The 27,372-nt window shown below is 41.7% G+C and overlaps 4 protein-coding genes and 1 long non-coding RNA gene across 5 annotated transcripts; 1 reads left to right on the top strand and 4 right to left on the bottom strand.

Moving 5' to 3' along the window:
- Positions 1-25: 25 nt before the first annotated feature.
- LOC117230161 lies at positions 26-27,372 on the top strand. Its single transcript, XR_004492717.1, has 6 exons — positions 26-65; positions 20,629-20,696; positions 24,901-25,516; positions 25,591-25,725; positions 25,787-25,862; positions 25,989-27,372. It is a non-coding gene; the product is annotated as an uncharacterized LOC117230161 (long non-coding RNA).
- Positions 1,984-3,634, bottom strand: LOC117230152. Its single transcript, XM_033487283.1, has 6 exons — positions 3,508-3,634; positions 3,410-3,446; positions 3,077-3,279; positions 2,677-2,911; positions 2,458-2,593; positions 1,984-2,160 (listed from the first exon to the last, which is right to left on the bottom strand). Exons 1-6 carry the CDS (start codon positions 3,547-3,549, stop codon positions 2,067-2,069), a joined length of 747 nt encoding a protein of 248 aa, XP_033343174.1. The 5' UTR covers positions 3,550-3,634; the 3' UTR covers positions 1,984-2,066.
- LOC117230158 (keratin-associated protein 19-2-like) lies at positions 4,598-6,063 on the bottom strand. The gene is made up of 3 exons (XM_033487290.1): positions 5,857-6,063; positions 4,868-5,156; positions 4,598-4,741 (listed from the first exon to the last, which is right to left on the bottom strand). The coding sequence occupies exons 1-3, from the start codon at positions 5,963-5,965 to the stop codon at positions 4,720-4,722; spliced, it is 420 nt and encodes a 139-aa protein (XP_033343181.1). The 5' UTR covers positions 5,966-6,063; the 3' UTR covers positions 4,598-4,719.
- LOC117230148 (RNA polymerase II degradation factor 1) lies at positions 9,317-12,771 on the bottom strand. Its single transcript, XM_033487281.1, has 4 exons — positions 12,348-12,771; positions 11,457-11,923; positions 10,321-10,736; positions 9,317-10,080 (listed from the first exon to the last, which is right to left on the bottom strand). Exons 1-4 carry the CDS (start codon positions 12,430-12,432, stop codon positions 10,047-10,049), a joined length of 1,002 nt encoding a protein of 333 aa, XP_033343172.1. The 5' UTR covers positions 12,433-12,771; the 3' UTR covers positions 9,317-10,046.
- LOC117230154 lies at positions 21,947-23,662 on the bottom strand. The gene is made up of 4 exons (XM_033487286.1): positions 23,469-23,662; positions 22,783-22,919; positions 22,218-22,446; positions 21,947-22,124 (listed from the first exon to the last, which is right to left on the bottom strand). Exons 1-4 carry the CDS (start codon positions 23,645-23,647, stop codon positions 22,073-22,075), a joined length of 597 nt encoding a protein of 198 aa, XP_033343177.1. The 5' UTR covers positions 23,648-23,662; the 3' UTR covers positions 21,947-22,072.

Below are 27,372 nucleotides of genomic sequence, written 5' to 3'. Positions count from 1 at the left end.
AGAATTTTGTCGGATATCATCGAGAGATTCATCCTTGGTGGAACTTTTTCAGAAGATTTCCACTGGTAAGTCATTTATCAATCGAATTAATATCGTTCAGTAGCGTTTACGAGTTGAAATGTGAAATTTTTGCTGGTGACTTTGCCTTGTTTCAATCCACCGATCGGATTTTCCAGTAGAGAAAATCTTGTTCCTTCGGATCAGGTTCCGAGGTAGTTTCACATTTCAACGTCTGAATTTCGATAAACTTGATAGTTGATTAATTAATCGTTTAGGAAACGTCGTTAGGAAACGTATTTCCTTGGTTCTAATTATAGCAGATATAACTCGAATGCAAATTGATCGCGCCAAGACAATTGAAGCTATGGTTACGGATCGATTGATCAATAACACGCAATGATTCATCGTTTTCCATTAGAAACCGAATCTTCCCCCTGTTTCTTCCTTCGAGTCCTTCGATAAAACGTAGTTGTCGTGTCTTCACGCAATTCGATTGTGACACACGTCTTTGGAATTGAACGAGTTTAAGGACAAAATCTGCTCGTCAAACGTGTATGTCGAACAATTTGGAAAATTGATATTTCCTTTGACACGATTCCTTTGCGATTCTCTTGTCGTTTTCATGATTTGACACGTATTCGTGATTCCATTTGCATGAAAATTTGCAAAAATGATTTGATAACGTTTCGCTTTACGGAAAGTAAAAGACTTTCCAGAAGTAGAAACCAAGTTATACACGTATGTATTATAGACGTATACATTAATTTGCATAAGCAAAGTACTTTTCAAGTATTTCGTGCAAGATCAGATTGGCTCGTATCAAAACCTCGTTAAAAAATATGAAGGTATCGTAGCACTTACGAGATCGTTGGGCAAATAAAAATATGATTTCTATTCCGAGGTATTTCTAGCGTGCTTTGTTATGTCGTGCCTGGCACTACAAGCGAGAACCAATTTCACAAAGAATACGTAATAACATTCCGGATATTGCTCCAATTAACTTTCGCTAGCTAACTGAAATTAGATCTAAACTTGAAATTTACATCGTTTTAAATATCGATACTCTGCGCCTGAACGAATGCAACTCTCTCTCTCTCTCTCTCTCTCTTTCTCTCTATTGTACAACTATAGTTTCGCTGCTGTAGGTGTTGGTGAATTCGTTGCTTTAGTTTCCAACGATTTATCACTTAAGGAAAGCTCATTGTTCGCGGTTTATCTAGCTAGCAGTGTAATTCAATGGTTACATCGGAATGAATCGAATTAACTAATTTGAATTCAGATACCAGTGGTGCAATTTCACAGCAGATTAAATCGCGTCACGGCTAGAAACACCATCGACTTCCAATTCTCGGTTTAGCTTCTGCAAGTTTGCATACACGCGATTCATGAGTCATGCAAGTAGTTTCAGCCATTGCATTGGTAAAACAGAAAGAAGAAGGAAGAAATATGAAAGGAATAACTTGTAACTCTTTAAATATTGTTTTAAGCTGCTCATCCTTCCTAGATATCTTCAAAATCTCTTTTCGCTTTGAAATAACAATGTATCAGTACAATGCAATTACTTGTTCTTTTACTGAAAAGCATCAATACGACTCAAGGACTTACTTTGCGTTTGAAACGTAGTCGCGACATATTTATTTGCGCTACATCTTTCGCTCGAAGCTTTCAGGATTCAGGATTGAAGATAAAGCTAAGCGTTCTCTCGTGTGTAATTTCATTCAGGCAGCATCGTTTTTGCAACTTTGTAACAATTGCAATAGCAATAAACTTACCCTACGATGAGAAGAAAATGTTCGGCTCGCGATGGTTTCTTTCTTGTTGCTACCAGTTACAGAAATCGATCAAACTTTCTGGACGAAAGCGGTCTCACGTAACGTTTCAGTCATTCGTCAACGATATTAAAACACGTTTGTCGATAAGAAGCTGAATTCTTTACGATATTTTTATGGAAAAAATTTTTATTCAGAAAACGTACAATTATTTATCGAGAAGAAATTGTACAAAGGAAGATATTAATTCGCCACTCGTACTAGTTTCATAAACTTTGCTTTGTAATCGCCTAAACTCTAAAGTATCGACACTTTCTTGGGCTGATTCATCGACGCGAACTTTTCAGCATCGCTTGAGCTCGACTGAGTCAACAGCGTAGAGTGATGTTTCCTGAAAAACCGTTTTATGTTTAAAATTCCACGAACAATTACCAGTAACAATGAGTTTTTTTATTTTAAATTGTCCGAAATACAATACACTTGGCGGAAAATACAAATTAAAATGTCACTTGAAAGATAATTTCAAAGGCAAGATACGCAATATCATTTATCAAAAACACCGAATTACTCGATAAATTAGTCTAATACAATCATTCGCAAATCGTTCTCCTATAGCGTCGCTAATAATTTTTGATGTGCTGTGAATTACCAGTTTGAAAAAGTTACCACTAGATTCTTCTTTCTTTACCTGCAAATTCTGGCAAACACACTTTGAACGAAAGCCAAGTGTTTATGCAATTTCACCATTACGTTGTCCAATTGTCCGGCGGTCTTCGCCTTTTTTAATTCCAACTTGTTCACCGATTCGATGCGGTTTGGAATTCCTCGAAGAAAAGTATAGAAATTAGGAAATTTTAACGTAGGATTATTTCTTACGACTACCGTAGACTTTCTTTCTAAAAATTACTCGAGTTCTCCCGATTCTCGTTTCCCTGACCGTCACGCTGGTAAAAGTCTAGCTGTTCCAGCGAATTTAGAATATTCGCCAAACCATTATCGGTCTTCGACATCGGTTTTATGGACGTTGGTATCGCGCTGGTATTCATCATTTCGTTGATCGCCAGGTCAAGATTTTTCAATGTGATGATGCCCTCCTCGACCAAGTCTCTCACGACCATTATGAATTCCTCCATTAATCGAGCCTGAAATATTAAATTAATCGCTGCATTATTATCAATATATCATTATTATTAATACATCTTTTTCTTATTTTCACTCGCAGATCGTGCCCCTGTAATTTCTTCGGAAAAAATTAGAAGCACTTTGCACGTTAAAATACGATTGTGTGGTTTATGGCTGATACTCGCTTCCTGTTGTATTAGATTGTCTAAATTAGGAAAGTCTCTGCGAAGTTTCTCGAAATAATCGCCGCTTCCTAATAGAGCCGCACGTAGATTCACGATTTCTTCTATGGAGCTTTCTGTCCGACGCAAGTCATTTCCGGGGAACTCGCGGTCAGAGACCCGCTGAACTCGGACGCTTCGCTGTTCACCTTCTTGCGTTTGATTTTCTTTGCAATGAAACAAGAAAAGAAAAAAATGGGGAGAAAAACGAACGATATTAGCGCCTACAGATTCTCGAAGACGTGGATAAATGACAACTTTAATCTTCGTTTTGTCATGAAGATAATTTTCTCTTACCTGTCGATCCTAATTTAGCGAAGGATCCGTACTGTACCTAGAAACAGATTTATCAACGTTGAATCGATACTAACGAGAAAGATACGACTTCTACTCACTTTCAAGAAGAATAACACTAACAAAACTGTTAGGAGCTTCATTCTTTTTGTAACTTTCTATTCGGATCCTTGGAGAAAAGTCGATCATCAATCGAGCTACGTCGATGATTGCTGCTGGCCGGTTGAGCGATCGATTTTATAGTGACGAAATGCGTGGCTAAACGCACTCTGCTATGCCATGTTTTCCAAACATCCCTTCCTAACATCGCGATAAAATCAGACGCAGCTATTTCACGACGAATCATTCTGAGTTGTTACGAATGTTAAATGTTCGCACCGTTAGAACATTCTCTGACGTTCAGTCAGTTTCAATTCAGATATAGTAAAATAATCTTAACTCTGATATCATCTTTCCAAAAGGATATCCCTTAGATAAATTTAGATAATTTTATTTTACAGGCTGGTCCTTAAGCGATGGGACACAGGATGATTCAACGTGGAAGAACAAGTCGAAAATATGGAAAAAAATATCTTCATATGACTCTTCGTTTCTGAGAAAATCGAGTTTAAAGATTTATCAAGTATATTTAAACTTGATTAAGTAGCCACTAGATTGGTGAGTAAACAATCGGCAAAAGGCTATTATACCTGCGAAGATAAGTAAAAAGTGGAAAATGAAATTTGAGGTCTCGTTCTTAAGCAAGTAAAGTTTGAATATGTTTGATTAAAAACTGGTTTCAATACGACGTTTTCCTAGAAAACAAAGCATCCTGTGGAAAAAATGTTATTCTACGCTTTTGACTTATTTTCACACGTAGTGCAGCTTGTTTATTTATTCTTGCTCAGCCTGGAATCATCCGAGTTTAAATATATTCGTCAAATTTGCAAACTCGATTTTCTCGGAAACGAAGCGTCACAGGAAAATATTTTATTCTACATTTTCTCCTTACTCTTTCTCGTCTGATTGTATCGTCATTTTACAATCTTTACGAGACACTTTATATCCACCAGCTTCGACGATGAAAGATGATATTATTTTGAAACACGTCAGAAAAATCTCTGACATAAGTAGGTGACATAAGTAGTACACATAAAGTAGGTGTAAATCGAATATGGGTTTATATCTTAAAAAAAAAAAAGAACAACCTAATCCAGTCTAATGTACAAAAGTTTATTTTACAAAATACTAAGTCAAACGTTCAGATATCGTACAAAATTGAGCATCATAGGCTAGGTCGTTATCCAGTATTTATTTTTGAGCGAACGAATTCCTTATCGCCCATATCCGTAGCCTCTGCAATGAGAAAAGACAATGTATAAAATTCTCAAATAAATGTAATGTTTGAAAAATAATTCGATCTAATCTCGAATAAATGAATTTTTATTGGAAATCAGTAATTGACGAATAATGAATATTTACCCGGCCTTCGCGCTTGCGAAAGATGCGCTTCCGAATGGGGAGCTGATGGAACCGGCGTGAGCAGACGAAGAACTACCGCCTCCATAGGGATAGCCTCCGTATCCACCGTATCCACCGTGTCCACCGTATCCACCGTATCCACCGTATCCACCGAATCTACCGTGTCCACCGAATCCACCGAATCCACCGAGTCCACCGAATCCACCGAGTCCACCGTAACCGAAGTGGCTGGGATCTGGATTTGCCTCTCTAACATTCCTCGATAGTGGGACGCTTGGAACATCTGGAACTAGAAATTTCACAAGAATAAAGAAATGTAGCTTAAGTTTCGATAGTGTATAGCTTGTTGTTCAAGGATTGTTAAATCGGAGGATCGTATCAGAAAATAATAATAATAAAAAAAAAAAGAAAAAAGAAACAGAAGAGAAGAGAAGAGATCGACAGGCGATAAATTGGTGAAACTTTCAGGAAGCTGGAGATCGTGGCAACCTTCGAAAGAACTAAGATCGAAAAGTAATAATTTTTTCCGTTCGAAGATCTGTTAGGCATTCACTAAACGATGAGTCACAGCGGCAAGTATATTTCAATCCCGCCGATGTGACGCGAAGCATGTTAATCATTTTACGTTCAAGACTAAACGTCTGACGAGATGCAAAACAGAAGCTATCGTACGACTATTAAACAACCGCGAAGAAAATGTAATCATTGTGCAGCTTGACTCGGACAACGTGTCCCTTATAAGAGAGATCTGAAATTATCGAAAGTACTCTTCGATCTCGTTTCATCTTCAGCTTTGATTTCTCATTCGGACATTCCTAACGATCGATCTGCTTTGACTTTGATCCCAATTTTAGCTCCCGTAAACGCTACTCCTCTAATCGCAAACTTTCCAATCATTAACTTTACAATTTTGAACAAACTGTGAGATTTCGAACGAATTACGAACTGAGCTTCTCTGTTAAGTTAACGTAGATTCTCAAGTACTACACCTTGCTCTCCAACGTCAGGGTAGCCAGGATAGTCAGAGTAGCCAGGGTATGCAGGATAAGCGAAAGTGGTAGCCAACACGACGACCAAAACGATTAGTGTAGTCTTCATGTTTCCGGATTTGTTCAGCACGAATTAACGACTTGATACTCGTCTAGCAGCTTCTTCGAGATTCGAGAGCGAAGTGACGATGAGAAAATCCACAGGGCGGTCTTTATATAGTAACCGCGAGCGTTCTGAACGTCTTGGGATGTCCCGAGTTTACGTAGAGGTACCAAACAGGTACTCTTCGCGAGGAACGAGCGAATCTCATTAGCACGGACAGGCCTCCATTGTGTGAACGCTTTGGGCACGATATAACGCGTTACCAAGAAGATGACTATCGGAACTTAACCAGACAAACGACCACAAACGATGATCAGACGATATTTGCATCCCTACTTTTTGCTAGCAATTCGAACTCTACTATATAGTAGACATAGCGGAATCGTTTTTTACGGTCAGATGCTTTTTCTTCTGTTTTTGTTTGCTCCTCTTTCGACGCTTGTCCGATCCTTCGATCGTTTCCGCTAGGACACGCGCGTGGTCCTTGCTGTCATTTGGTGTTTCTTGTTCCGTGTCTAAAAGGAAGCGAAGGATTTAGACTCAATTTCAGGAGAATGTTATTTCTCTATCCGTATCGAGAAGAAAATAGAGGATTTCAGCTCGATTCTGGTTGGCCAAACCCAATATGTATCGTTCGTTTTCCATTTCCTATGTTCATTCGTAGCAGAGAAAAAATAATAGATTTTGACTGGATCTTTATTTAAACGAATCTTGTTTATATTAAATATAGATATATATTAAATATTAATATATATTTATATTCTATATAATATATATATTTATTATAATATAAATATATATTAAGTATATTAAATATTAAAGATTGTTTAATATTTAAACGATCTTTATTTAAACGGCTTGTTTCGCTGTATTCTCGCTATCTATTAGGTTGTCCGAAAAGTTTCTTTCGTTTTATGAGGAAATAATAGACGTACAATGTTTTTTTGTTTTATATTATTTTGTCGAATTACGTTCGATCCATTTTGTTCTGTTGAGATAAACACCGCGACATTTCACAGACTTGGTTTCACGTTTGTATGCGCTGTTGTAAAAAACAGGTTTGCGAAAGAAAGACACTTTTCGGACAACCTAATACTTTCATTTTCGATGTGTCGGAGAGAACGTGGAATATCGTTCGTATCCTGTTTTATTTAAATTTACTGTGTTCAATTCATTATCCGCAGCCTGTTATGTTAAACGTACAAGTCGACATTTTATTTGCGATCGAATTCTTGATTTGAATCGTCAACGCGTGTATTATATATAATTTTCTGGATGGAGTCTTCTTTTCGCTTTAGATGCCACGTCGTTCGAAACTTCGAGTTTAATAATATTTTTCGTACGTGTTGGAAAATTTCCTCTGGAAATTATCTTAATGATCGTAATTTCATTACGCGTAGAAAAATTTCACGCGGGTTGTGTGTTAATTAAGGCCTGCAACTACCTGGGATTCCCCGTGAGGGACATTCGTCGCCGTTGTCGTTCTTCTATCTTATCGAGCAAAATAATTTTCCATTGCCCCTAAAAATGACCATCGACTCGTTCAAGTTTTCCTAAAACCATTATATCGAAAGAATATTCAAAGATCCAACATACGCGCGATATAAATTTTACAGAACATTGACCTATGAGTGCGATTGAAACGCCAGACGAAAAATAAAAGATAGATGAAAGATGAAATACAAGATGACAATCACATGTCAATTACAATGTGAATGTTCGTAGAAATTACACAAACCCGTTTGGTCAGTGGACCTTCATACGCTAAATTGCTTTGGAAGGTCGGCACTTGTGATGCTCGTTGCTCTTCGTAAATTTGTAAGAAATTTGGAACATGCTTGCAATCGGAATGAAGTTTCATCGTATAATTTTTTGTTGCACGATATTGTGATGAAAAAGGGCTATTAGTATTCACCGTTGTTTACGTTCAGTTACTCATCTTCTTAGAAAACATGTACATCGTAGTATTCGTAGCATGCTTAAATGTCAACCACAAAGAGCAAATGGAACTTTTTAATTTAAACAATCGTTTAATCGGTGATTTTTATATTCCCAGTTTTCGGTTCGTTCGTCTGGAATGTTTAGAAAAAAGCAATTGAAGCAGAATATAACGACATTATTTTACATATACAACCGAGGAATCGAACAGAATCATCGTAACGCGGAAGGATTTCTTCGCAATTATATATGGACAGTCACGGACAAACCTTAAATTTCAAGTTTATTCATCGATGTAGGCGGCAGAATGGTTTCTCACGTCGTTCACGTTTTAACGAAGAACGACAGGGAATTTTGAAATCGCGAGGCTAAAAGGTTTCACGATCAGGACCAGCTCCACCGTTCGATGAATCAGACGAATGTTTTTGTGTAGTGACTAATTGCCTATTACACGTATACACACATAGTACACGTGTATAATCTCAAGGTTTCGAGCAGAGCATGACGATTTCCGTGTGACCATCTAACTCGTCTATTTAGCGAACCAATTCGACCGCGATCATCGTGTCGTGTTTCCTCGCGTTTGTATTGCTGTATCGTCATTCTTGCCTTTCCTTTTTCAGCCACGTAAGATCTAACGGAATTACGCCAATAGTAAAACCGAATAGTTCGCCCATTATTTAAATATTTGAGTGTTTTGCTTCCAAAGTCTATTTGGCTTAGCTCGCTCCGCTCTCTAATGCTCTTAGCTCGTCGAGTTCGTAGAAAGATTGTAAATGGATCGAGTTATATTCCATTTGGTTCAAGTTTGCATTACGATACGGAACTTCTTCGATATTCAATGATTTCTTGAAAGCGACTTGCGCAAGTCGTTAATTGCATGCTTGAAAATTGAAAATTGCTCGTAAACTTGCAATACAGATACGGATTAATGTCTGCTGGGAAAAGTAAATCTATATAACGACGAGCTAGAGAGTCATTAAAGTAAGTTCCTAGAAGCGATTAAAGGGTGTATTCGTGATTCACGTACACGTAATGGTTGTCATCGTGTTTCTATCGATGGACAGGTCAACGTTTAATGAGCTTGCCGCGACTATTATTCGATCGTATGAAATATACAGAGTGGTTGGTAACTGGTGGTACAAGCGGAAAGGGGGTGATTCTACGCGAAAAAAGAAGTCGAAAATATAGAATAAAAATTTTTCGTTTGAGGCTTTGTTTTCGAGAAAATCGACTTTGAATCTTCGCTCGGTACGCGTGCACTTTATCGCGTCTCGTTATAACGGATCGTTGTCTCGATGGAAAAATTAAAAAAAAAAAATTTTATTCTATATTTTCGACTTCTTTTTTCGCGCAGAATCACCCCCTTTCCGAAAGTTGGGAACGACTTGTGGTTTTATTAAAAATTCCAGACTCGTGTTCGTTTTGAAAATAGCTTTATTTCGATGGCATCTCATGCATCGTTTACGAAAGACAATTTTCTCAGGTCGAAGCAGTTCAATGAGTAACAATGTACGGTACTGGAATAATGAATTTCTTCACTCTAAATTCGCAAGCTATCGTTAACAAATAATTTCTTATACACTTTACGAACTATACTACAAGTGTGATTACCTTCGATCGATGTTCTCTTCGATTACGGCTTCAAGGTAGTCGAACGATCATGCAAACCCTTGTCTCTCCGAATGATACGACTTAATATTGCACTAGTCCGTTCGATCACTACGAGATCGACGCTACGTTCTACGTTATTTTCTTACATACTATTCGTTTCTAATTTAAAGATACAATCTAAAGTACGATACTAATTTTAGAAGGAAAAGATATAATTTTGTAGATCATCGGTGAAGGGTTGGCATAGCTTGTTCGTCGACCTACCATTCGATGAAATTCTCGCATTAGGAGTAACAGTGACATTGGCAGGAATAATTCGATTCGTTCGGCGGTTAAATCTGAAGAGAGTGCCCACTCGAAGAAACACGATCCTCGATCGCTTCTTCAGGGCCATGCTGGAGAATAGAAAAGTGGAGCACAGTCGAAACTCTGTCCTGTCTGCATATTAATGTCCAATGGAATATTGATCTTAACGGTATCGAGAAGCGAACGGCTCGATCATCGATCTATAGCGCCCGATCGATTAGTCGGGGATTTACTCCTCGGATGGCGGAGGACGCCGCTTTTTCCTGCAGAAATCGGTTCGGTGAAACGCATCGTGAAGTGAAACCCGATATATCACGATATCGGATGTAATAATATTTGAACAATAACGAATAATAACATTTTACACAATGCACAATTAATAAGATCAAGCAATTATGAAACGATAATTGAGATTATCCTTTTTGTCTTAGAAATATTAAATTTTTTTAATTATTGACGTCTTACGTTTTTTTTTATTAATAAAATATCATTAAAAAGCTTACCCATTAGGGGATCCACCGTAAGCAGTTGCTACCGAACTCGCGACACCACCTTTTCCAGTAGAGTAACTGTTAGCAATGGCGGTCACGGCGCCAGGGGGAGATCCTTCGGAGGATCCAGCTCGAGAAGACCCACCAGGGAAGCTGAACACCATGGGGAAGAAGTTGTTCAGGTTCGGGTAGTTTTGTCGGCGACGATTGCCCTTGAAGGGAACGAAAGGAACGGACAGTTCATCGTCGTCATCCTCGTCTTCTTCCTCGTCATCGTCCACAACGACGACAGGGGTCTTCTTGTTCTTTTTTCCATGCTGAGCCTTCGGACGGTTCGGGACCACTTCTGTGCTCTTGTAGACCGGCTCTGCGGCTGGAGTTACCGGGGCCGCCTCGGTGGTGAACGCGGGAATCGATTCCGGTTGCTCCTGCAGCAAGCAATGTTTATGGAAATTCAGAATTTTCTCATTTCTTACTCTTCCTTAGACAGCTCTGTTGGATATCCACTCTGTCAAGAAATATAAAAATTCTTTTTCATTCTTTCATCAGGGAGTACTATTACTTTCAGATACTTTCTGAATAATTTGATGATTTTTCTGATAATTAATAAGTATATAACAGTGGAAATCGGTTTATCCCTTCTTTTTCTACGCGTAGAAAATAGAACCACACGGAAACGCATTCGTTGACGGGAGTATTTCCGCGATTAAACGAAAGATTTTGTTTTATCGAAACAGGATATCTTGTTTAAAAGAATTTAATAAGATGGCGAATTTATCAAGAGAGAAAAAAAAGATTTTATTAAGAATTTACTATCCGTGTATATTTAACGATTCCATGTTTAATATTTAACGCAAGTAGTTACTGAAGTGAAATACCCTAACTTCTCACCATCCGCATATTAACTTTAAGGCCGGTTTCACACAGAGATACGCGTATCGTAATACATACACGTATCGCGATACGTGTATTGCCAGCTGCGTACCATGCGAATGTCGCCATTTGTATTAATGTTTCGTCTGTCGTCTTCCTACGTAAGAAAAATATCCTTGCCAGGATACACGAAACGAGTATCGCGATATCCGTGCGAAGTTGATTTAATTGTTCCAATTATAGCAAATACCGAATCTATGAAACAGTCATAGTACCTGGGCAGGCAGAGCAGCATGCTGCTTATGATGTTGCTGTTCGTCCTCCTGCTGGTGCTGGTCCCCTTGAGGATGATTTACCTCATCCTGCGAAACATTTCCTTCCTGTGGACGATGCTCCTCAGGCTGATACACTTCTTCCTGTTGTACTTGAGTTTGTTCGTCGTCGCTATAAGAATCAGCAGCCTCAGGCGCTGCTTGAGCCTCAGCGCTCGACACTTCCGATTCCTCGATCGGTTCCGGGCCGTTCTTCAAATGCGGCGGCTGCATGCCAGTGAAAAATGCCTCGCCGCTCACAGCGTTTCCTTGGGCGAACACACCAGTCGCCTGGCCACCGTGACTCGAACGTCGCACGGGTCTGTAGTATCCGGTGAACATCATCGCTCTATGGGGATATGGATGCGCGGCTGTCCTCTTCTCTCGCAGGAAAACTATGGGGTTCCCGTAAGGATCTAACATCACTGAAACTTTAGGAAAAGAACGGATGAAGCTTGGGCTGTGGAAATGGAGAGAATTTTGCTTTGGGAAACGCAGTGGAAGAAGCTTCTTCCTATCGTAACGAAAGGACGAATTTAATGTTTCGTCCGAAGATTCATAGTCATCGTGAGCCCCAGAAGCACTGTAGAGGACGTTCGAAATCAGATAGTGAAAATGGGGAGATTTAGCTTTGGAAAAAGAAACGGAGGAAACTTTTTACTACTGTGATTAAACAGCGAATTCTGTATTTCGTAATTGATGGACGACGCGTATCCTTCTGGTAGGAAATATAGGAGGACTGTTTCAATTCACAGTCTCAAAGTATCGTTCGGAGAACTTTTGCAGAAGATGGTTTGTGACACGATGAAAGACCAATTTAGCTCTTGAAGAAAAGACTATGGTCGTCTTACTTACCAGGTTCAGCAGGAATAGCCCTGGACTCCGTTACCGCGATCGTCGTCGCCACGACGAGGAGGACGAAGCTGATCCACTGCGCCATCCTCGGGAACCAAATCGTATCGGCACGAACTTAGAACAGACGCGAGATCTCCAGCAACGATGATCAGGATTTCGTTGGAACACCACAAGCTGGCAAGCACTGTGCACCTGTCTGGTGGACGGGGGTCTAGCTGGTTCGCGAACTTTTTGCACGATGCTGGCTATTCTCGAATCCGCAATTGCTTTTATACCAAGAGCTATGATCACGCGGGGGATGGGATGGGCAAACGACGACGCGGGCCATGGGATGGATCGGTCGGATCCATGCACGAGAACGGGGATACGGGACCCTCTGCAGCCCCCACCATCGATCGTCAGGTGGTTGCCTCGTACCCAACAGGATCGTCGTAACGCAAACGTGCGCATCGTTCAACGATACGTGATCGTCATCCGAGATCGGTTTCGAACTTGAATCGAACGCATTAATTGTGATCTCTGCAGATCTCTGCTTGAATTCGTCTGATCAAGTTACACAACTGTTACTGCTGTCGATAAGAGATACGTTGGTAAGCTTTGCGATTCTTTGGCTGCAAAGTGAAACGACAGAGGATGCATCTCTCACGATCGATGGAAATATCGATAGAAGGAGCACGGAACTCCGAAAGGATGCGATATGATTTTGAATTTGAACCCAAAGGTTGAAAGATACGACGTAAATTTACAAAGATCCCTCTTTGAAGAAAGTAGCATGAGATTATCAATGAGATCACTGATCGATGGACGATATAGGAGACTTGGCGGTGTTTCTTTCACGATGACTACTTTTTCCAGGACTCGGTTCTCGTGACTCAAGCAGATCAGAACCCGATAAAAGGATCTAACGACGGAATAACGCGAGGTTCATACATTTTCAATCGTTCTATAAATACGCGCGATCCAAGGAACGAGCCAGGACGATGCTTTCCGCTGATTCTTTAGCCGTGGCCGTACCTTCACGGGAATTCGCGTTTCCAGAATTTCCATTCCCTTGCCTCGATCGTCTTCGCCGTTTTTTTCTTTTTTTTTTATTCCGCGACCCCCTTCTTCCACGAACGACGCCCTCGAGACATTTCATCCTGGACTCGTTAATCCTTTCGGACGTTCGACGAAGATTCGAGATCGATATTATTGCGCCGCGCCTGTAGCAGAGAAGATAAACGAGCAGACCACGTTCACCCATTACTTTTTCGTGCATCAAATTAATATACGTCGTATCTCGGATACATCTCAGTCACGCGTTAACCACGCACGAGGACAGATTATTTTCGAGCGATCGTCCGGCTATTTTGGTCGATCGAAGGTTACGGAAGCTGATTGCAACGGATCCGGCGTCACCCGGTACGGTTAATGACGTCTGTTTTGACGTAACCTTTTAATATTAATATTATGTCAGTCATACTCGGTGGAATAGTGGCGGGTAGGGGTATGACTTGGTCAGAGGCGACGATAATTCTCGGGGATGATCAAAAGTCCGTAAGAGTCCAATGGCGGTGGCCGCGACGCTCGTGCTCTGAATTTCAAGCGAATTCAGACAGATCCGCCTTCACGTGTCACTGTCCCTTCCTCCACCGTGGCTCCCTTCTCTCTTTCTCTTTTTAGCCGTTCTCCGTTCGGCATCGAACCGCCGCGAAGAGCAACGGAATTACGATCGACTCCGCTAGTCTTCTGCAGAAGCCCTCCAGCCTCGTTCGAGACCCCTTTTAACAGTATTTCTCCTCCGTTCGGGGTACATTATTCATCCCGCGCCTCTTCGTTCCTGTTTTTCCTCTCCTGCGAGACACGATACTCGCCCCGGTTTGCCGGTCCAAGCTATTGTTTCTTTACTGGATGATCTTTCCGTTGGATTCTACGCAGCCTGAACGATCGACGCGCCTATGAATCGTCGTAGCAAAGCACCGTCAACGAGGCTAATTTCCGTTTTGGCAGCGAATTGGTCGATCGATCGATCGTCCCGTCGGTGTACCGCTATTAGGCGGTCGATACTTCACCGTGTTTTACCATTTCATGAATCAACCTCCAAACGCACCGTTTTCCAAGTCACGCATATCGTATTTTCGAGCGTGACCAGGCGACGCAAAGCGGCACGTCCACTTCTGATAGAAAGAACGACCGTTCCGCACGGATGCAGCTGGATTCGCGATGCTTGACAAAAATTTACATTTCGTCGGTTGCTCTTAAACTCGCCATTTTTTTCTTTCTTTCTTTTTCTTTTTTTTTCTCTTGCCCTTTTTTGTTGGCCGAGCCTGGCCGTTTCTCACGGACTCGCATCAACATGAGTTTCTTCCTCGAGGGAAACGAATCTTTTTCTTTTCGCTTGCTTCGGATGGTTTTGTGATCCATAAACTCTTCGATGGTTTTTCCTTCGATGGAAAGGTATAACGTCGAGTTATCATGGACCAAGTGAACGTTTAATAACATTCGCTATGGTAAGCGGCCACGTTGGACAGCTCTCATAGTCATCTCATGGTCTTGTTCGACTATTTCGAGGATAAGGATCTTAGTTCGTTGACCTCGTAAAACGATCCTATTTCACGAATCGTCTTCCTCGACTTGGTCGCAGAAATCAGAACACTGTTCCGCGTTAAAATTCACGGCGCACGCTCATTCGCCAGACCTATTGTTACCTAGATACAAACGTGATTGAGCAGAATGGTCACGTGTGTCTGTCGATCCATTTCTGGCTAGCAACAATAAAATCTTTTCCTGTAATCTGCCAACTAATTATCGAGCTTCGGTAATCTGTCGTGTCGAAACGAGGTTGAAATTGCACATCGAAATTTCAATGCAGGATTAAATTAAATCCGTTACTTTATTTATCATTTAGTTTCTCTCTAAATCTAACAAGCAGAAGATATTCACGCGTGACATTTACATTGTTTGCCATTTTAGTTACGCGATTATAAAATCGAAATTGTACCTTCTCATGGAAAAATCGTTCAAAAGGTATGAACATTTTATCGATCTTCCTTCCAGTTAAATAAGAAACATTCGATCAACTCTGGGAGTTCGCTTACGACCACAATTTTATGAGACAGTCGGACAACATAGTAAAGTATGGCTGGCGTTTCAAGGTTGGTCTTTTAAATCGGCAAATAGGACTATCGATGTTCGTCGTATCAACGAGGATTCCTATCGGCGAGAGTATCGAGCAGAACTTGTAAACAATCGTCGAATCGTAGTACGTCATCCGGTTGCGAGGACCTGCTCGCGAGTAAATCGCATGTAAACCGATGATGCAAGTCCCATAATAATGAAATTCAACGTCCGTCCGTCCATCCGTCCGTTTACTGCGTCAGTCTTTAGAGCCATTCGTCTTCAGGAATCTCTTTGTTTCGCTGTTTCCCATTGTTTTCCATCGTTTTCCGCGTGTACCTTAATCAGTTAGCTGTTTTTGACGAGTATACTCGTCGCGAAGAAGTGGCAATATCTCGTGTTACGACAAGCTCCGCCGGTAATAAAATAAAAAAATAAAACAGTCATTTCGTTACAACTTCATTCTCTATTATAGCAGCCACACGTGCTCTGTGTTTGACGAGTATACTCGTCATCGCTTACTTTTTCGACACATTTTAGCTACACACTTTTTAAAGAGGTCGCAACGGCTAACTGTTTAACTGCGCCGTATCTCGCCGATGACCGAGTCTAGGGTCACGAACGTATGTCCGTTTCTCTTATCGAAGAACGATTGCTCTTGGGGAAAAACATGCGAGTGCCATAAATTAAACCTAAATTTCAATGCTAGCGGATAATTATAATGTAAATAGATTCATTTCCATTTTCATGATAACGATGTAGTACGGTACTGTTTAAAAGTCATTTGCGATAGTGATCTTATAATAATTCCGAATGATTCTCGAGCGGAACCGGACGATACCGTTTTGCGTTCGGCTAATTAACAATTGGCCTCGATTTGGGTCAGAATGGTAATGAGCGTGGCGGAAGGTTCCGACGTAAGCCCGCAATATGAATATTCGGTTATTGGTATCAAAGATGACGAAGCAGAAAAATTGGCAATGGCAGGAAGTTTGCAGGCATTAAAATCGATAGGAAGGACGACTTATTATTAGAACATTGTATGGATACTATAGTTGCATAAATCGAATGGTCAATCACGCAAACTCTTGCCATCCATCGATGTCTTCGATCAATGTATAGTATTCTTAAGACATTCTCTTGCGCATCTCTTGTGGTAGTATTATATCTTATTCTTTATCTTTCTGTCGTTTGCCCTTTTTGTATACTAAGTGTATTCCTTTTCTTTTTTTTAAATATATATATACGTACAAAAGAAAAAAAAAGGAATACTATTTCTTATTCTCTGAATTAATATTTTGTTTCAATTTACGCCATAAAAGTAAGCGAACAGATAAATATTCATATTTGATGAATCGCCGTTTGTCTAATAAATGATATATATACGATGGTTACCATTTTAACAAGGTTATCCGAAGAGTTTCCCTGTAATCTCTGCCGTACGTAGTTTCCCGAACCTATCTACTTGTTACTCCCCTTGAAAGTTTCACGACATACCTTTTATTTGAAAATGTACAGTTAAATACATCATGTTCTAATTCTATAAAGGCTATAATCCTAAAATCTATTTTAGCGAGGGAAAAGTTACCTGTGAATCTTCCATCCATTGTACCATATTTATCCGTTCATCCTCAGTAATATTTCAACGGAGAATTTTATGACAAATCGTCCGTCTTAAAACGAAGATGACGAATAGAACATTAAAACACGTCATGTCCTAACCCCATGAATCCTATCTCCACCCGAAACTCTTCCAACATACCTAATCCTTTTTCACAAAATATCATGCTAACTCGTCCTCGGAGACGAATAATGCATAAAGGGAACCCAGACGGCATTCGTATGAAGCTCTCAAGAAGATGATGAAAACTGAATATAAAACTTCCACCCTGCATCAAACGGAGAAAAGAAAGGAGAAAGAAAAGATGGAAACAGAAGGGAAAAAAAGGGGGAAAGGAGAACGGGAAGAAACGTATGCATCGACGTCGGTATCTCTCCAATTTATCCAATTCGTCAATCGCTTCGCGACTGAACAACGATTCTTAATCGAGTATGCCAACCGTCGTTCACTTATTTGTCGCAAAATGATCGAGCCAGACGATGGCTCTCTCGGTTCTCAGGACGCGCAGCCTGTTTGTGGCTCCTGTTTTCGTGAACAGCCAGCACGCACGGAATCAAGATGAACCGACGTACAGACGTTACACGTGCTGCGCAGTGGCATACTGAATCGAACACGTCTGTCTGCTCACGTGCGACAACTGTCGAAACGTGAGACAATCGTATCGTTTCTGCGGTGGGTTCGCTTCGCTCCGTTCGATTATCGCGGTGAAGAACGACGCGCAAAGACGTACGGCGGCAGTAAAAATTGTGAATCGTTGTTCTCGTTGCATACGACGCGATGAACACGCGATCGAAACCTGCAAACCGATCGCATGGAATGGACAGCGGCGTGGAAAAAGGAGCCGACGGAAGGTTCCAAGTTTGGTATCGTTCATGAGACGAAGACCAGAGACAGAGACGAGTGAGGTAGGATGCTAGAATTTGTTCTCGTTTCAGTCGGCGAACATCCATTACTTTGGAAATTTATTATTCTTATTTATCGTTTATTTATTTATTTATCTCGTGCACGAGAATGAAAACAAATATAAAGAGTATAAAAAAAAATGTAAGATGTATAAAGCAAGGAATAGAATAGAAAATAAAGAGAATAGAATAGAAGCAGTATCTAACTTTTTAACATTTTTCACGATCCTTTTCAAATATCGAAACTCGAGACAAAGGTGGAGACAAGTTCCTAAGCTCGAAGTGATCCAAAAGATCCGAGTTCCAAGGATAGGAAAGGGAAGAAAAGAAGAAAAGTATCGAATCATCGACAAATCCGATTTCTGTTCGCAGAAACGGCACGCCTCGAGCGCGCGATCAGTTTCCGGGAAGAAATTAGAGGGTCGCTTGCCACGGGAGGCACGTACAAGCGTCCTAGCTCTTTTTTTGATTTTCTAATTCACGCCTGGATCCGGTGGATGATCTACGATTCAATAGAAATCCCCCCGAACGAGACAGTGAGGCACGTGGATAGCAATGTTTAATTCAAGATCGTTTCTCGGAATGATTCCGGTCGCGCAAATAATTTTACACCTCACGGCTGCGCTCGACGGATGCAGCTATTGCCATAAAAATGGCCAACTCGCGCAAAAAACGCAACGCGACGGAAATATTTTGCCAGTCGGTTGCTCGTTGTACGTCGATTTGACATGTACACTTCGCGCTCGCAACTTCCGCTGCGAGCCTTTTTCCTTTTCAACCCCCGTCCCCTTTACACTTTTCCACGCGTGTTCCTGTTTTCCCTTTGTCGAACCGTTTACACGAAAGGACGATGACTCTCGATAGATCCGCGTGCGCGTGTAGCAATTCCTATTTGAACACGAATCACGAAGAGCGAACAGGTAAGCTCAGAACGACGGGTTGAAGGACCGCGTTACATCTCGCCAAGTGGATTGCGTTCATTTTACAAATTTCCAGAATAAAACAGCCGCGACAGGTGTTTTGCTATCGTATCACTAGCGCAATGCGTATCGTGAACTAGACGCGGATCCTGTTCGCTGGCGCGGATGCGATCCTCCGCTGAATGAACAACGAGCGGTGAGCGAAGAGCGAGTAAGCCAACAGGCTTACTTGGCTCTTCCATCCAAAGGACGATCGTCTTCGAGTTCTAATTCTCGTAAGGGGCGAGCTATTTGTGGTTGTTCATTCCCCATCTTCGCTTCTAATTATAGTAGAACTACGCCTCTTGAAATTAAATGTTACCACCTGTTTAACCGATCTGCTGCTGATTCCACTTATTTAAACGAATGCTAACGAAGAATGATAAACAGCAGGAAGAATCGTGCCTCTTAACAGTGAAGTCGATTAACTGCCTTTTCTCACGATTTATCAATTTTATCAATTTCACATAAAGATGTCGTAGGAAAAGTACATCTAATTGGATCATGAAATTGTGCATCTCGTGAGAAATTTTTTAATATATCGACGATAAATCAATACGCGAAATACCAGCATCGATTTGCAAACTTGCTATCCAGTTTTATTTTTCAAAAACCAAATTTGTTTCATCGACTATCACGCGAAGTTATACGAACGGTTTGTCTTTCGGCGAGTTCGAATAAATAGACAGGCTTGTTAACGACATATAACATTATCAACAAATATTTACCGCAAAGCTTTCTTATCGCGATCTATTGAGAGAATCAAGAACGTTCGTTTCAAGAAGAAACTTTACGATATGATCGTACTTCGCAACTTTTCGTACAAGCTGGTATGGAAAGATGAATAATCAAACTTCCCCTACATTACCCCTCCCTTTGTACGCCACTGATCTTTCTGATCAGCAGTCAGAGGATCGACGGGCCGGGTAGGCCGGTTGGAATTTACCGTCCAGTCTTTCCAGGGAAGACATAAAATAGTCGCAGGTGTATAGTCAGCCGACATAAACGCCCACGAGTATTCGCAACGACGACTACGGATTCTGCATCCCGATGCGAAACGAGATCTGTCCCGGTTGCACCTGTTCGTTCTTCGTCACACGTTGATATTGTTCAACGCGGATCGATCAGGGGAATCGGTTCATGGGACGCAAACGATACTTCCGTGCTCTGATAGCACGCGAAACGTTAAAATTGCTTGTGAAACTATCACTCTTGACGATAAGTTTTCGATCAAACGCAACAATACGAAGCTAATCAAAAATACGATACTACATTTTCTATAAAATATATACTATAATATCTACAATAATCGATAGATGAAATTTACGTCCGATGGTTCGATACTATCGAGTTTGGTTGAAAATCTTTTGCTAGGAGAATGTAATATTATCTGTATTTTAGAGATTAGGGGCTGGTTTGGTATCGGAACTAGCATTTGTAATTTTTATTTTATTTTATTTCACTTAGAATAGCGCATTTTTTGGAATTTGAATGATATATTTTCCGCTTGTACCTTTTCATATTAGTTTCTTTGACGCAGGTTCTACGCGTACTTTAGTAATCTGTAGTTTCAGCGTTAAAGTCGATCTTCATGTTACAATTGCACGCTTTTTGACGCTGAGAATGATCTACTTAAAGATCGAATGTACAGCGATTTTACGATATCTACGATGCCAACGTGGTTAATAATGTTATGTATTCAGTTTCTAGGACGAGGTGCTTGTTTACGAGCTTCCTGGAGGCGCCAGCCAGGCGATCATTTGAATATGAGGTATTAAATCAATGTCCACTGGGACATTGATAACAGCAGCGATGTCAAATCAAAAGTATGACGAACACTTAGTTACGTCAGCGTAGCTACAAGTCCAGCCACGGATTCGCCATAAGATATATAGTGCTAGGCGTGCATAACGCGTGGAATACGAGATTCTTCCCTTGCATGAGTAAAATTTCTTATTCGACGACGCCGTCGGTCTCGTTGTTCTTCGCGAATTACCAAGCGGACCTCCGTTGATTTTTGGCATCGGTCAAGATTTCAGAGACTTTTTATTATTTCGATACTAACGCGAAAAGACAGTCTTCTTTCTTCATCGTAAGAAACTTTAATCCTCTCTACATTGTTTAAAGAAGCTCAAAGCATACGAATAATGGTAGATTCTCTTTCTTGTTTCCCTAGAAATTCAATAGCAAATGGCGCCTGCCTCGTATCTTTCGCAACAGAAAAATCGAGTATCTCCATGGCGAATTCAACGACACGATAAAAGGGTTAAGGGTTTGAAGAAAGAATCGTGAAAGCGAAGATCGGCTCGAATATTCCATGATTTCACGCGAAAAAGTAAGGGGAAAGACAAAAAAAAAAAAAAAAAAGAGAGAAAAGAGGAAGAAAGAAGAATAAAGAAGATATCCGACGGAGAGTCGCTTAAGATTTTGGACGTGCGTGTCACGTGCCACGGGCCGCGTCACGTGACTCGCGGCGCGGTAGATCCGCGCGGTGCATCATTGCATGAAGATCGCGATGGCGGCTGCCTTTTGAGCACGGCCTGCCATATTTCAGTCCCAGCCGATTTTTCCAGCTCGCGGGACGTACACAGAATGCTTGACAATTCGCCGCAACGTATCAGCGGACGTATTGCGAACGTGGCATCGCGCGGTAGGGTGCATTCGAAACGACGCGACGCGTCCAACGATTCGAAAGTTTAAACGACACCGCACCGCCACCTTTCAGCTCGCACGTCAAGGAAACCGCTCTGTCCGTGCGACTTTCGCTTTGCACCTCGATCTTTCCAATCGAGGGCGCTCGTAATTGATCGCATTCACCGATCTTGAAACTTTCCGTACTAGATTTACGCTTGGCAAAAATCGTGACACAGAAAATTCCTTCGACTATGTGCTACGTTTGATCTCGTTTTAAATCGAGAAGTTGATCTCGATATTGAAATAACACGCTTTGCGAATGTAACGATTAATTAGAAATGAGATCGACCGAAATAGGTGGGACGTAAGAATATCGAGAGTCGCAGGTATTGCTGTGACACAGAAAATTTTTATTATTCTTTTTGTTACATGAGCCATGGTCCGAAAGTTGTCCGAAAAGTATGGTCGGAATGGGTATGTGAGGATCGTGCGGTTGTCCTCGGAATAGAAATTTCATCGTTTCCGAGAGTTCAGCAAGAATCCTGTGATGCCCATGTCCAGATACCTAAAATAGACACGTTTTTTTTTATTTCAACAATTAATTTATCCTGCAGTTATTAAAGAGAAAAGAAAGATCACGGTGCAGCGAACTCCTCACCTCTTCTGCAAATTTGAAATTTCACGTTTCGTTTGGGTTTTTTCCCAAGTAATTTGACTGCCGTCATTCGAAATGAACCTGGACGCGAGCACGGTGGATTTTTCTGGTGGACCCGTGGTTCCTGAAGGTATATTGGTCAACCTTTTACCTTGACGGCTTTCTTTGGATTTTCTTCTGACATTCAGATCCGACGAGACCACGATTTCGTCAAACGTCTGCCCAAAAACAGCTAAATGTACAAGAAAAAAAAAAGAAAAAATTGGAATTAGTTGAAAGAAAAATAAAAGTAAAATAAAAAAAATAAGAAAAATGAAATGAAAAATGAAAATAAGAAAAATGAAAGAAAAATAAAACCGATTGAGCAATAAAATATCGCGAATCGAATCAAGTAACTGCACGTGACGCTATGACAGTGCACAGTATCGATTTACGTTCTTGAAAACGAGTAGAAACTTAATCGTCGATGACAAACAGTTAAGGTTACACGATGCAATCCCGGTGTACAAATACATTAACGATTAGTTATCCGTTTCTTGGAAACGTTTTCATTGAAAGGTTTACTTACGTTTTTGATCAGATGTTTGTTGGGCGTGGACAATTACGCAAGTCAGAGTAAGCACCAGAAGGGACAGAAAATTTATCATTTTGCCGAGATGGATGTTTTGCTTCAATTTTTTGGAAGGTCCGAAATCTTGTCTAACGCTAGAAAAATAAAAGAGAAGATGTTACCAATAGTTATCAGAAAAGTTTCAATCGAAAGGAGCATCTAATCGAAGATCAATCTTTCGCCAGTTCTACCCTAATTTGTCAATATATTTCGCAATGCTTACAAATCCTCACTCGATCACAGAAGGAAAAATCTCTATGAAACAACGATCTCGAGAATCTTCCGGAGAACAAAATTGTTCGATGTCTGTCAAATTACAAGCTACAGGTATCTATCGCGCGTCACTGGTGACGTAGGCAACGTCACCTGGCATTCTCTCTGCGATCGACACACATTCTCTTTCGCAACAGACCAAACTCCTACGTAACTAATCAAAATCACAGATCTCACCAACGATACATCAACCAAGCATCAAACCTATAAAAAACCGACCCAAAAAAAAAAAAAAAAAACAGCCAAGAATGAAACAACCGCACGGAAGAAACTTGCGTGTATTATGCCACTACTATTTCTCAGTTCGAGGCAACGTGAATCAGCGAGGAAAGGAACAGAAATATTGCACGCGAACTTCTCAGTCGACTTACCGACAGCTCAAGCCAGAAGATACTTTCCGAGCCGACAACCGCACGAGAAATGCGAGCACAATGCCGCGGAAGGCTTGAAGAGAGCATCGCGAATTTGCTATAGTGCGTGGTGAATAGGAACAGACCGGGGGTAAGGGTCCAGAAGGAGGCGCCTCGCGGATCGTTCGCACACTGTACATCGTATGCACCGGACAGACCACTTTCTATTTCATTTTTTCTCCCCTTTTTCATGCGTTCGTCTCGCTCTCCTAAGGATCCGGCCTTCTTACCCGATCGACCGGGTGGACTGGTCTCGGGAACGGGCCCCTGCGTGTCCAGCAGCGGGCTAAACAATGCTTAACGACCAGAGAGACGGACCTTTAACGAGCCCCTTTAATGCGCCCAGGGTGTCACGAACCTCGCTGCTTTCGGCTACCGTGCAAACAAACGCGCTTCTAATCTCTCGGGTCGTTCAGTCCGCTTGCCTCCGAATCGGGATAATTTGCAGCGATTTTCCTTTCCTGGACGATGTAAATTAGGAATTTTTGAGAAACCTTGGATATCGCGTGCGTTTCCTTAGAACGGACCAGGTTGAAATATCGTATTTTTGGAACGACGGTCGTTTGGCTTTCTTCGCATTATCGCGTTCCTTTTACAAAACAGTGAGTTTGCTTTACAAGGCTATTTCATTTTAGAATTCTTTGCCCTGTGAAAAACGATAGTATAAGAATATTTATGTGTTTATTGTGATACCGATCGTAATACCGTATACTATTGGTAGAAAAAATGGTATCGAAGTATTTCTTCGATAAAAGTAAATGGGATTTCTTGGGATTATTAGACAAGAGTGTTTGAAGAGTTTCAGGGTCTCTTGCTTCGTCGAAAAATAATAGACTAGTTTTATTGTAGTTATTATGAGCTTAAAATATATCTCGAAGAAGTCGCGTATTTCGATGAAAGGATCGAAGGAAGGTTCGAGAGAAAGATCGAGGAATCACAAAGCAAAGGAGGTTGCTGCATTGCACCGAGTATTACGAGCCAATCGCAAGCGGTTACGGGTTCCGAGAATAAAAGCAGCGAGATTTGCTACGCGAATTCCAAATGAACGAGTACCAATGTTTTATTACCTGTAGCTTTTTATAGAGCAGACCGACCAGAATATATAATTCCCTCTCTTCGAATTTCTCTACGTTGGTTATCTCTATCTATAGAGACAAACACTAAAACAAATCTACATCGTGATGCGACCCTAACAGTAACTCGAAGATAGAGTATCCAAATCATACCCAAAAACCAAAAACTAAAGAGACACAAGAAATAATATTTCGCAAGGTTCCAATAACTTTTTCCGCTCGAACCATCTGTGAACGAATAAAATCAGAAACATCGGAGAAACAAGAAAGATAAAGAAGAATAAAGGGAAAACGAAAAGTCACGTTCGTTTCTTTTCCAGGGCTTTTTATTTTCAACGAAACAGGCTTTCGATGGAGAAAGTTCGAGGCGGATAGATAGCGTGTCCGTCGAACATCACGCGCGCGCGCGTGTGCACGATTCAGTCCCGGTCATTGCACGCCTCCCTACGGATCCCGATTTTTCGGTTTTCGTCCTTTTTTTTTTACGGAGGCCCTCTTCCTCTTCTTTTCGTCTCCCTTTGTGCTGTTTAATCCTCAGCCCCCCGTCCCGCTGCTCCTTCGCTTCCTTGCACCGGCTGTCCTCGTCCCTCCGCCGCTTCGCCGCCGACGAAACTGCATCGCGATATTTTATTGGTTTTATTCGCGGGAACATCTGGCGCTCGGACAAAGGGAACTGGCCCTCAGGAAATCTTCAGGAACGGAGGGTGGTTCGTCCGTTTTCGTTAGCCTGGTCGGCTCTATTTACTTATACCTAGTGACGTAGAATGTTTGTAAACAATGGCTTGGATGCAGCCGTGGATCGCCGATCGACGCCATCGTGGATTAGGCTGCTCATCCTGTCCATTGAGGGTGGATATCTGGAGCGTCCAATGGTCGACTCGATACGTTTCTGGGGAAAGTACGAAGACGTTTTTGAATCATCGTGCGACGTTTCTGGTGAAAGGTTAAGAATAAAATTCATTGAAATCGTATTACCCTGAATTACGTTTGTTAAAAGAAAACGTTTATAGGTGGTGGAATGTTAACGACGCGGCGGAAAGATAGAGAGATTCTTGGAGAATCGGCTTGCAGGCTTAACGTTTGCTATGCGGAATAACAGGACTTTCACGATGGACAATCTAGGATCTGCATTCTCCACTCTTAAGGTAATGTACTATAGGCGTGCGCGTACAGTGCCGAGCCACTTGTGACCTTTAACCCTTGCAGAATGACCCTTGAAAGGGAGACTCGAGACGATTTGCATACCAGGATTTATTGGCTACGTCGGAGCGCCGATGATAATGTAAGTAAGTACGTGTTCGCGTGATTGATACGATTTTAACAATTCATGACGCAGTTGTCGGCCGTGTAATCAATCCTCGTTACCACGATTCGTTTCGTTTGACGATCGTTTATTCGCATCTCGTAGGTGATCCGTTCGAATTTACCGAACCTCAGCGTTGTACCAGCTTTCTCCGTTTTGTAACATAACGTAGGATGGATCCTTACGAGACGAAGAGAAACAACTTGCAAGAGAGAATTCTCCTATCTATGAAAGGAAAAAGCGCAGCTACGAAGCGCGGTTCGCTACAGGTGGTTTCAAAAGATCGGTGGATCTCAGGTCGAAGAAGAACCATCGTGCCACGATCTATGCACACATCGGGACAACTCGCAAACCACTTCCCTCTCCTTTTGCATCTGCTTGGACGCACGGAGCGTTCAGGAGAGCGGATTTAAAACGAAGTTCGCGAGTGTAGGCGAGTTTCGGAACGAAAACAGACCGGTTCGCCAGGGCAGAGAGAGGCGCAACTCCAGCTTGTGGACCAAGCGACCGGCCAGCATGGCGTCCCTTGGATCCCTTTAAAACGAGTTAATCCGTCTGCCTGGCCGTCTGCCGATCGCCTGAGAACCAAGAAGATTCATTTTCCCTTTGTCCATTCTTTTTCACACGTACCAAAAGGAGCTGCGACTCAATGGGACAATGCAGCCAGCGCCGCGCGTTTTACGACGTTCCTTTTCGCACAGGTCCCACACACATTTGAATAATCAACGCGTAGGCACAAGACCGCTTTTGTCGAACCGGGAACTCGAAAGGGAAAGAGAGAGAGAGAGAATCAAGGAGAGGAAAGAGAAACGTCTCGAAGGCAGTCACGACAAAAGTGACACGCACGATACGAAATGATTGTGTTGCATATTCTCGAACTGGACCCCGAAACACGGACAGATGTTTCCCTTGCGTTCTCGTTTAGTTCGTCTCGAGATCATTTGTTCTGTCGCGCTACTAGAGCCAGAGGTGAAAAGACTACGCGTCGCGATTACGTCAGACTTCCTTTCCTCCTTTTAATTCGCGCGAGTTCGTTAACCTTCGACTCGTGAACTCTTCCTCTTAGCCGCTTCTCGAGGGAATCTTCGTGGCCTTCTCTTTGCCCGTACGTCCCTTTCAAACGTTGCATCGCGAACCTGGCCCTTGGTTTTTTGCCAAGGGTGAACGTTCTTCGAAAGAAAGCAACTCTTTTACATCGTATAAAGAATCGTTTCTTTCACTTTTGTTTCTTTTGAGCAGACTCGACGAAATGCTCGGACAAATATTACCAGGATCCTGTGTGATCCTTCCCGCGAAGCCTTCAACAGAATACCAGAAAGAGTAACTTGAGAGAGGGAATCGATGTTCCTCGCCGCAGATGTTCATGCGTTTACGTAGACGGAGGGAAGTGTCTCGTAAAACCATGTAAATCTAATGGACGAAGTTCGTTAACCTGACACGCGTGAATTTATGGCCGGTTCTCGAGGGAACAAAAGTGCCTTGAGATCCT

The sequence above is a fragment of the Bombus vosnesenskii genome, unplaced genomic scaffold (genome assembly GCF_011952255.1).
Source record: "Bombus vosnesenskii isolate JDL3184/JDL3185 unplaced genomic scaffold, Bvos_JDL3184-5_v1.1 scf7180000013266, whole genome shotgun sequence".
Lineage (NCBI taxonomy): Eukaryota > Metazoa > Arthropoda > Insecta > Hymenoptera > Apidae > Bombus > Bombus vosnesenskii.
This window is presented reverse-complemented; position numbering and strand designations above follow the sequence as displayed.